General features: G+C 43.2%; 1 protein-coding gene across 1 annotated transcript; it reads left to right on the top strand.

Annotated features, from left to right (window-relative positions):
• Positions 1 to 1,289: 1,289 nt before the first annotated feature.
• LOC149342066 (uncharacterized) lies at positions 1,290 to 9,670 on the top strand. Its single transcript, XM_089546738.1, has 6 exons — positions 1,290 to 1,406; positions 1,869 to 2,020; positions 3,928 to 3,995; positions 5,012 to 5,025; positions 7,452 to 7,524; positions 9,540 to 9,670. Exons 1-6 carry the CDS (start codon positions 1,290 to 1,292, stop codon positions 9,668 to 9,670), a joined length of 555 nt encoding a protein of 184 aa, XP_089402864.1.
• The last annotated feature ends 1,974 nt before the right edge of the window (positions 9,671 to 11,644 follow it).

Here is an 11,644-nt window from a genome sequence, read left to right as displayed (position 1 = left end):
TGGCGTCCTCACACAGCTGTGATTTCATACCATATCGTACGAGGTCACACCGTTGCACCAACAGTCCCCGGCCGCTCTACCCCGCACCGACGGTGTCCGTATCTCCCGCCTCAAGCCTTACTACTCGAACTCGGCCTTGCCCGTCTAGTACGCACCGGGACTGCGCTTTTTCCATGGGGGAAGGGGCGAGGTCGTTTGGAGGACATACGAAGTGTTTTAGAACGACGACGACGCTGATGCGCGCTCTTGTGATATTTTGTGAGCGGTTCGGCTGGGTGAAGTCTTCGTCCTTTGGCCTTGCTGAATACCTTTGCCATCACGTAACAATATCAAATTATTTCCCCATTTTTCCATTGCGGAGTGCACGTTGTGAGTCACCAACGATGACAAAAAGAATGCTCCCCACCACATTATCGACAAGTATTAAGGATATTGCGACGTCAAAACATTAGCGCTTGACAACGACACTTGTAGCCAGCTGCTATGCGACTTCTAAAGTCGTGGTATGCACTCATCTGTACAGTCATAGATGCAAGTTAAGTTGTGAACTTGTAAAAATTGAAGAGGAGATTAAATGTTCGCTCTGATAGAAACATGGTACCATGCATTGAATTTTCCGGCACGCCTGTATGCGTGCCGTCCAATGCGCATGGCTGTAGGCGGTCTGATTAAATGAGCCGCATAACAGCGATTGCTTCATATACGACACGTGATGAAGTAAAGTGCTTTCTCAATATACTGCAGCATAAAATGAATATTACAAGCCGTAGCATGCAGTGAAAAAAAATTTATTTCGATTATGAAGCACGTCAAAAACGTTCATGTTATTGGAGGACACCGACGGGCATCGAACTGGACGTCAAAAATATAATTGCCTGGAACTGACTGAGTTGCCAGTCGAGCTTATGAACGTTTCACGAAAGTGCACATGTGGCTTTACCAAAAGAGGAAAGTTAAAAGTCAAACGATATAAACGGTCTTCTGGCATCATGGCGAGAATTTATTGCTTACAGAGGTCGGATGCGAAGTCTTTTGTACGCTACCGGAGGCACGAACATTAATAAAGAGAACACTGCGGCAGAAAAAATGCTATGTGTTTCATCAAAAACAGTATGTCTGACACTGCAGGACACCGATCTGGATAACAGTGGATTGCGGGTATGAAATCACCTGTAGTTTTCTCATATATGAGTTAAGCATTGTATTACTTGATATAAGAACACCTGTGGGGTTTCGAAAACGACAGAAGTTGTGAGGCCCACAACAGTAAGAGCTCTGCCGGCATCAAGATGAGATCACTCTTTTCGATAGCTGTGTTCGGAGTTTCTTTACTTCTACTAACACTTCCCAGAGCTCAGTGCAAGGCGAAGAATCAGCTTAAGCATGACATTGTAGATGCATTCAAGGCACGTAAGAGAATTTTTTGTCTTCTTCGTCAAGTCACTGCCAGATCTAGCTTTAGGGTCTGAGAACATTTAGCCCTGTTTGCATCAGTCAAGCTGTTATGGAATATGATGCCTTTATTTGTTCAGTATTTAATACAAGCTCCACAGGAGCGAGCTGCCTAGTGCAGGGATGCGCAAGATTCCAAGCTTATGGAACGTAAATGCAAGAAAATAATTGATAGATGATGAAAATTATTGATTTTCTTCAATCCGTGCGTTTAAACTGCACTTAAGGTGAAATTCAGGGTTTGTAGTGCGATATAGGACTCAAAGCATGCTTTTTATCTTATTTAATTCACACACGAGCTCAGACAGCACTGTAGCTGTCTTACCTATGTTCAGTGCGCTGTGAGACTTTGCAGTTCCTTGCTGCAACCTGAACAGCTGCTGTGACGTGAGATTAAAATGTTACTTTCGTGGCAGATCTTCCATGACTACGACTATGGTGTTGCAATGTTCGACATTGACCTGGACGGAGACCTGGACTGCCTGACCGCCAGACGGACGGAATTCGATGCAAACGTCCCAAGCGCCACTTATGTGTTGATCTGGCCTGGTCACAACAGCGAAGAAACGTAAGTTTGAAGGTTCTGTGGTTTGTGCAACTTAGAAGCGTTAAATTATTTCTTTCTTAGAGAACACTTCAGCAAGCTGCACGGTCACATTTCTTATTCCAGTTCTCTGAAATGTGGAAATTTCTTCTGCTTACCTACGGTCATATCAGTAATCATGTACGAGACACTTGGACGTGGCACTAAAACACCGATTACGCGAGGTCATGAGGTGCAGCCGACCCTTCATACAGTAACCAAATCCTTTAAAGATGGGAAATGGAGTTCACGATTTAACCGAAAAAACGATCAACGTGCCCATAATCTATTTTTGCTGAAAGAAGTCACAATTACTCTATCTTTATTTGCGACAAAGCCTGCTGGCCAGTGAAGTACGCGTTAAAATCTCTCTCTAGAGGTAAATCACGAAGTTCTGAAGCGAAGAGCGCAAGGAGAAACCGTGTGTTTAAAATAAGTCGCGCACTTTTACGTTCGAGGGCATTCGTCTGCTTTGTGAGAGAAATGCCGGGAGAAAACGGCGAGGCTCCTCTATTTCGTGAGGCTTCGTCTACCAGCACAATCCTTCTGACCGCCGACTTCAAAAAATTTAGCAGATCTGTTACTTGGCGAAGGAGTTTTCACATGGCATGTGGGGACAGTCACAATGTTTCTAATCGTGAGAAGCCATCGTCAACTGGAAACCATGCGCAAGCCTAACGAGACAGTTTGGTTTCCTAACTACTGCGATGGTTCAGAGGCCGTTCCATCGCTGTTTGGAGGGCCATTGTCTGTTTCTGCTTTTTCACCGCGACTACTTTTCCATCATTCAAAGTCGAAACCATGCTACTGTGACTTGCTCGGTGGTTTCAAAGTTCATTCTGTGACATAGGCAGAGCGGAGCGTGTCGCCAAATACAAGTGCACTTCCATTTATCACAACCAGGTAACAGCTATTCCCACATGAACGCGATTAGACAGAAAAAAATTGTTCTACTTGCTTAAGAGAAAGTGGGCCTATATGTGCAATGCTCACGTTTTCCTTTTGTACGAAATTGTCGTTGTTTATTTTGGTTTTTGCGCAACTGATACTTTAGAAATAAACCTCTATTTGTATTTTTTCTTTAAGGCCAAATGATTAAGCTTCCACACCTAATTTATTAATGTGAGAGTATTTATTATTTTAACCACTACACGAAACAGAACAGTCTGTGAATTAGTGATTACTGCATAAACTGCTCTTTTATTGAAGAAATCAAGATAAGCTCTCTGTAAATATGCAGGCGCTCCCATATATCACGCCAGAAAAGAAAAACCGTCATTCCTCCATGCTAAATATTATACTAAAAAAAATCCAAAAATTGTGTTCTCAAATGAGGAATCAAAAAAGTGCAAAAAAGTTTTAAAAACTAAAACCAAAAAGTCCAGCGCCTGCTAATACCACATTTCATTTAAAAAGACTTATGCCGCCTATGCCAGTCTCGGTTTATCAAAATAAGCTCTGACGGAGGGATTTCGATAAGTGCACAAGGGAGCCGAAGTGGTCCAGAATCTACAACAGATTTAGGCCATCTTTCTTCTCTTTGGCAAGTGCTTCTCTATCTATGCCGCAATCTCTTTCTTCGGGAGACGAGCTTTCGGTGACCTGTGTAATAAGTTGATCAACTTAATTTTCTGCTTCAATGCCGATGCCTACGCTGCAAATGATTATATTCCACTACGCCTACAGCCGATCGAGCGAATGAAAAAGCGGCAACTAATCACTCATCCGCAATATGGTGCCCTATTACGCAGGAGAAAACACTAAAAAAAATTAATGCTACATGTGTAAGCTCCGGGGATAAAATTCTCTTTCAAATGTCTTAGGACAGATCTCATAACAAGTTTGTCTACACCGACCTAACATATGTCAATGCTTTGTCACCTGTTTTTCAGAAGAAACGCAACCTTCCATCTTAGACACGGTTCGTCGCCTAACAAGCCCGTGTTTACGGTCGACGACGGTAATTATGAATATCCTTCAAAGAAAAATCCACCGGAACAACACCGCATTATAAAGCTCTAGCCTCTTAACTTGCTTTTTTTTTTGACCTCCCATTCAGCCCCTACGAAAATGCAATGAGCGGTGATTTCCGTGAAGAGCCACCTACATTGACTAATTTCATTTCGAATGCTGCAGGGACTTCTAAATTAATCCCAAGATGGATATGCATCCATTAGTTTAACGGAAAAAACTTGCAGTTAATCGATGTATACCTTCATTGTAACAGATGCTGCGGCCTTTTATGACGAGCCTTCTATTTGCATATATATATGCACATTAGGAATGGAAGCGATGCTTCAAGCGAAAACTGTAAACATTAAACGTATTTAGCTGTAGGTGCGACTCGGGTGTCCTTGGCGCCAGGATGGAGGGAGCACACTCACTGAACCGAGACAAACTTTTGGGAAACTCTCAGTTCACCGCCCCTTGTGCCTATGTGCTGCGCTGCGCCTGAACAGCGCATGCGTCAATAGGATATTTATAATGCCGCGGTGATAAAACCCAGCGTGCTGCTCGAAGGAGTCTCAGTTCTGCCATGCAGCCCGAGAGACCCATCGCGCAGCTCTGCTGAAATTTGGTAAGCGAGGCGACAGGGCCGCGTGGGTTGTCATCATTACCTAATGCGCGCACACTCTAGAACAAATCCTGTGACGCCATCCATCAGCCTTGCCAGTAACCAGCTATAATTTGCTGTTCATCCAGGTTGTGGTCGGCGGACGCGGAGACGGCGGCCTCCGGCTCAAGCAAAAGTCTCAGCATTGTGTGTAGCCTACGCTGGCAGCGACCCCTCTTCGTTGTCACGTGTCGCGCGCTAGTCGCGCGGGTTGCCATATATAAAAAGCGACAAAGAAAGCAGGGCACGCCGTCCCCCACACAGAAAAGCTAAGGAAAAGAGACGCCTGATAAATGGCGCTCCCTACGACTCGTGTGCAGTTGTCAGTATCGTTTGAGGTATACTATAGGTCAAATGTTTAGGGGAATCCCCCAAGGTGAAGTAGATTTATAATAAGGGAGTAATTACTCATTGACATCCACTCGGAGTGACTACTCCGGTGAAGCGTTGGTCCCGGGTTCGATCCCCGGACAAGGACGATTTTTTCTTTAACTGCGAAGTTTCTGAGAAAGCTGTATAGCTTTCCTTTGTAGCCGTATGGCTGCGCTTGGGTGGATGTCAATCAGTAATTACTCCATTATTATGAGGTATACTATAATACGTAATGCCTGTCCTGTTGCAGAGCATTTATTTGCTTACACATACTGTCGTCGAGGAAGTAGTCGCAGAATTTTTATCCTACCATTTAAAGTCCGCACGTTCCTCATTTTTATGCACGCTGTACAGTATTAAATAAAATGTGTAGTACATAATTAGTAAGTACAGCAGTTACTAAGTCTAATTTCATTTTACTTCTTTGTTACTAAGTTTCTGTTGTCCTCTTCAATCTAGTCAGCAAAAGTCTGCCCTTCTAACCTTTTTGTCTACCTGCGGTCGTTAGTTTGTGTCCGGTTAGTACTACTCGATCCTTTAACAATAAAAGGAAGTCGTCGAAAATAAATGACGCAGTCTATTGTGTGAATAAATTGGTAACTAAAACTTCTGCAGCGCCGTGTTGCTAGGTAGACTAGCCTATTTTTACTATCGCTACTTCATTTTTAAGGTTGTTATCTATGTTCAACGACATAAAGCCACTAGCCCTGAGAGGAACATAAACGGAGTATATAAAAGAGCGAAAGGTTTACACATGCATCACGCAGTGCGCATGTCACGTTTGTGTTACTCACTCTAATCTGTGTTTTTTTTTGCATTCTAACATCGGTGTGTTCCCAGTAGAGTTCCTTGACGCCTTCGCCTCGCCTGATTTATGCTCCTAATGCCCCAATATGTCTAAGCCAGAGCTTGTGATTTACGACCAGCACACTCTGTAGCTCTGACTGGTGTTGGGCATTTGTCGCATTGAAGATATAGATTTTTAGTTTCCCGGGGTGTGAAGAAATTTAACAAGCCAATCAAACGCACCATTTTAAAACCTGGTAACATAAGCAAAACAGCTTCTACCCATACTCTGTTAGCAAATACTGATAACTTTTTGTTTTGTACACTGTAGTGCTCTTCGCTAGCGTGTTGGAATAGTAACATTCACTAGTCCTACTTTTAGTACTTCTAGTCAGTAAGAAGGCAGTGGTCTCTAGGACAAGTATATCTGCTTATTAATTAGTGAATTCTCCAATCTTTTTCTTTCGTGTGCAGAATGTTTCATCTAAAGAGAAAAATTGTACGAGCTGTAATTTCGCACAGCAATTGCATTTTATCGGCAGCATCGTTTCATACGGCATTTGTTTTGGACGATTCGATCAGAAGTCGGATATTCACACCGACTGCGGCGACGGCGAAGCAAAAGAACCCGCCGTCCCAGCGACTGCGCCGGTAGCGCGAACTTGCCCCCCCCCTCCCCCCCCCATCCGTTCTCTTTACTGAATATACATGGCAAAGTTGATGCAAACGAAACGAGATGGCGCCACCGATGTCAGGACTGCGATACCTGCATGTTTTGCTCAGCCGTCGCTACAGACGATGCAAATATACAACTTCATTTATTTCAATCAGTCATGTAAACTAAAGATATGTGGTATAAAACACTACTGCTGTCCAAATGACATTGCTGTATGAAATTTGAACTCGAAGAATTACATCTATTTAGGTGACAGAAGCATTCTATGGCAGGGGAGGGGGTCAAATTTGTGAAGTTTTCGTGAAGCTTGAAGTAAATTTATTTTTCAAATATATACGTCTCAGCGGGTAACCTCGGGCCAATATCTTTTTTCGAACATCAATTAGTGCAGCTTTTTCCCTAGTATAGAGCCATCAGGTGGCTTAAAAACCTAGATAACATAACACCCCCTATCAAGTACCCTTGTGAAGAGGGCCTTTAAGGGTATCTTGAAAAAAAATAAATAAATAACATTGTAACAGAGTTCATTATGGGTAAAACAAAAGAAAGAAGGGTGTTGTATTGCAACATGCACCGCCAAAAACGCACAAGGTGAAGCATAGCGAAACACGTCATTATTTCTTGGAACCTATAGATTTACATAGATTTTTCGTGTCATTTCTGCGTTGTTTTTAGGTTTTCTGCGTGTAGAAAAATGCGACGTCAGTTCCAAATTAAAAAAGGAATTGTTCTGGTCCTGCCGTTGCGACAGATTTTTTATAGCACTGCGAAGTTCTTTATTGCTCAATACTACATAAAATCCCGCTGTTGGAGAAAAAATTTCTGTTGTCAGGTCCCAAAATACTACAGCCTAATGTTTGGGGACCGCAGAAAAGGTTCTGTTGTGTTTTTCGTTAGGGGAATGTACACCATGAAATACCAAGAGGGCTCTAACCTATTTTTCTATTTATATTCCAGATGGCCTTGAGCAGACTTTCAACGCCATCTACACAGACTACAAGACGTGCGCTCTTTATGACTTTCCATTCGAAGGCGTGCAAGGTAAAAAGATATAACCTTAATTAAGAGTGGTTAATCACCCCACCCGTGTCAGTTTTCTTTACATGTCCAACAATTTCGGACAAAAATTCAGGAAATTTAACAGTTGTAAGATACGATTTCGGAAACATCCAAGGCAATGATCCATTCTTATCTGTAACGAAATATTCTTTTAAAGCGTTCCATCGTTCACATCGCACAGTTAAGACTCCCAAAGAAAACTCCGAAAGAAAAAAGTCAAGACTGCCGTCGGATGACCTCCGAATATATTGATTGTTATACCGAAATCTTACGTTATAAGAAAAAATTGAATTCATAAAAGGATTACCGTGCAAAATTTCTTGTGTCCACAATAGCTGGGTATGCACCTTGAAAGGTGTATCGCGCAATGGTGAGCAGTTATTTAGGTCGACCCAACACATGATTCGTTCTCGTATTCCATACGCAGCTGTTCCGTAGCTGTGACCATAACATTAGCCAGCTCTAACAGTGGTAACGTGGTGGCCTTTGTATAAAGGTCCCTCAGTTATGAACAGGCTGAATTGTGGTTTTGATTGCTATTCGCAGGAGAAATCAACCCAACAAACTATTAATAAAAGGTTTAATGCTTTTCTGGTGGGCAACACTTTGAAAACGCAAAAGACGAGGAACTGTAAAATTCAAGCTTCTTATAAATATCACAGAAACTCACCCGTGCAGTTTGAAACTGCGTACATATAGCAACAAGCGGATAATATAGGCTTAGTAATTATTAGACTATATAATACTGGAACGATTTATTGCTCCACAAATCCAGCATAACAAAAGGATGCATTCCTGACTTCGTAATTAAACCTAGAAGTGACTCTGCGGCTTCTTCTCGTTTCTTTTATCATATTGTTTCACTTACGTGTGTTAAGCAGGGTGTTCGTATATTTTGGAATGTATGTTGTTTAAAACAGGCTTGCGTATGCAATGAAGAAAAAATTACAGATCGCTGCGGCGACCCGCAATCGCAGAACGCGAAAGCATTGACGCCTCCTCAGCACTCATCGCTTTTCTTTGCCTCACTTTATCATTTCCCTTTTGTTCGTTAATTTAACTACAGAATTAACGTAATTACCTTACGACTTCATTAAAGATCGATTTATTTAAGCAGATTATAACTTCTTTGGTCTCAATGAACCATTTTGGTTCGTCAAAAGTGGCGCCGTGGTTGCTTTCCCGTCCACTTACTATATCCCTGTCCAGCCTATTCAAACGTCCATTGGTTTTTGATGATAATTAATGATCTAATTTGTCTACGTAAATGAAACTTTTTGTTCGATTAATTATCACTCATCAAATACATTTCAACTGATTTCAAACTTCTTTTTCACTCTTTGTCTATTTTTGCACTATTTTGCCGTCCACGGCTGTTTCTACGTCGACTCACTATATCGACGTCCGCGCTATCTCAACGTTACTTTCGTAATTTTTTCTGTAATTAACTAATCAACCGACCGTCATATTTTTTTTTTTTTTGCGCAGCATCCTCACATCATCCCCTTTCGATTACAACCATGTGTTTGATGGTACCCCTTCTGAGAACGTCACAACTGATGCGGACACGTTTTCCGGATGCGTTTTGGTGACACGACCCCGCGGACATAGCATAAAAATGTTTCCGCATTAAAATAGGCGTCAAAAATTCCGGACCGCTTCTAAATTTTATAACCGTTCACAATACACTTAGTTCTCCTGTTCAGCTTGTGCCCATTAAATTGGCTTGATTAATACGGGCCCAGCAACTTGGAGATTTAGCTATGGCTATCAATTCTTACGCTGGGGTTCGCTAAACTAATGGTAAATGCACGAGGATGACAGCCTCCGCTTCGAATCCCGACGTGGTCTGACTACAGGGAAGAAATTTAGCGAAACAGATACAAACAGTACTTTGATTTTATTTGCCCTCCTAGCACTTTTCCTCTTAACTTTGTGCTGCTTTCTCTAGAGCTAAGCTGCAATATCAGTATGGGTTTTCCTTGGTACCGTTCCAGAGTGCATGCTGTGGGTGACGAAGGATGTCGTAGACAACGTCCCTCAGCACTGCGTCGACCAGTTTGAAGACAACTGCGACACGAAGCATGTAGCATACGACAAAGACACCTGCAGTCAGTTTGTCGCCTAAGTGCATGCTTAAAAAAAAACATTGCGTAATAAAAATATTAAATGCAAAGCATTAGTGTTGTGAACGCCTTGGAAGAAATAAAATATCGCTTCCATCTAAACCCTGCCCCCGTTTCTAGCGTATTCAGGAAAGACATTTATTTAGTGTCTACCGGTAGACATACGCCTGCGCACGGACATCCAATAAACTCAGTTATATGGACAGCCGCACATATAGCACTTCAGTGCAAGAAGACGGGTGTTTGCCATCTCCGCAAGGTTGTCACACAAAGACACACACGCGCAATCCCCACAAATAATTTATAAAAATGATTCCTTTATATAGCTAATTGCCATAATACAGTTCGTTAAGCTAGTTCACTAAGAGGTGAAATTGTATTAGAATAACGCAATATTAGACGCATAATTTAAAAATGTTTCTTGAATTAATTGGTGCTACGACAGTATGAGAACAAAAAGAGCTAATAAGAGAGAACACGGTTTCAATTTAGACGCTGTTGTCATCTCGCCTTCATACCCTGAGAGCCCATCGTCTATTCATGTTCGCTTAATGTACAGTCTCCGTCAAAAGTATACAGCCCAAGGGGTTTGCTTCTTAACTGCTTAACGCGGCTCCCTGGCACCTCTAGCAGTCCAAACCTTCGCAGGACTGAGGACTCAAAGCCGTTTCTGGTTCGAGAGATTGCGGTCGCTTAGGATGCATAACTGGGCACGCTGAAGGCCCCGTAAGCAAACCCCTTGGGCTGTATACTTTTGACGGGGGCTGTACCTCTCACCGGAGCACCAGCAGGCCAGACGCCAGTGTTGGCTTAAGTGGCCAAGCGTGGTATTCAAGTGAAACGATTCAGGAGTATTGAGAACAAACTACATCAAGGTGCTCTGACACTTGATTTGCTTTGCGGCTCTCTTCATCTTGCTGCAGCGCACTAGTGTAGTGCGCATAGAAGGAGTACGTAATATTACCATATCGAATGTTTACTGAAACATGCGCACAGTTTAAAAAACAGACACAGACGGAGGAGCAAGTTAGGCCGCGCGTGGCACGCACCAAACACGAAATGATTCATATTATCGCTCAGTCTTCGAGGTGAGCAGTACAAACTGCTGAACAACGGCAGGCTGAACGACCGTGAGAAGCACATTTGCACAAGGCATCCAGCCCTGCAGCAAGTGAGGCAGAGCATGAAATGAAACTTGTGCGACGGTCCCATAGTTCGAAGAGCGGCAGATAGAGTGAAAGGCAGCACGATAATCTAATCCTAATTGGCTGGCTGCGGTGACAGAAAACTGCGGTCCGTTTATATTCTTCAAACAGCATAACAGGCAGAATTGCAGGTCAAAAGCATTGTAATGACCTAAAATTATTTACAGCCAGTGCTGTTTATCTTAGCTTTTATGGGGGCAATATGAGGTGTCTAGTTGAAATCAAGAGGAAGAAATGGGCTTGGGCAGGGCATGTAATGCGAAGGCAAGATAACCGCTGGTCCTAAGGGTAACGGAGTGGATTCCAAGAGAAAGCAAACGTAGCAGGGGACGGCAGAAAGTTAGGTGGGCGGATGAGATTAAGAAGTTTGCGGGGATACAGTGGCGGCAACTGACAAAGGACAGGGTTAATTGGAGAGGCTTGGGAGAGGCCTTTGCCCTGAAGCTTTTTAACGCGACCGCGTTAAAACTCCCTTTACGCAGAAAATCTGGCGTCGTCGTCGTCGGCGATGTTGATGTCGACGCTGCGAGCGAAAGGTCCCCGGAGAAACAATCTAGGTGGGCAACATTGGTCACTTGGCCTTGGAGCTTCATCATAACCTGCCTATCGGATTGTGACTTAACTGGCCACTACGGCAAGTGTCAGTTAAATTATTGTTTGGTAGCGGGAAGTTCTCCACGCGAAGCAACCTGGGGCGTACAAGCCCCACCGATGGCCGCACCAGCCATCGCTGTGCCATAGCTTAACCTATGTATCACTGCTCCAGGAGTA

Source organism: Amblyomma mixtum, chromosome 5 (assembly GCF_055824585.1).
Source record: "Amblyomma mixtum isolate Tamu chromosome 5, ASM5582458v1, whole genome shotgun sequence".
NCBI lineage: Eukaryota > Metazoa > Arthropoda > Arachnida > Ixodida > Ixodidae > Amblyomma > Amblyomma mixtum.
The sequence above is the reverse complement of the archived record's forward strand: the minus strand, read 5'-3'. Positions and strand labels throughout refer to the sequence as shown.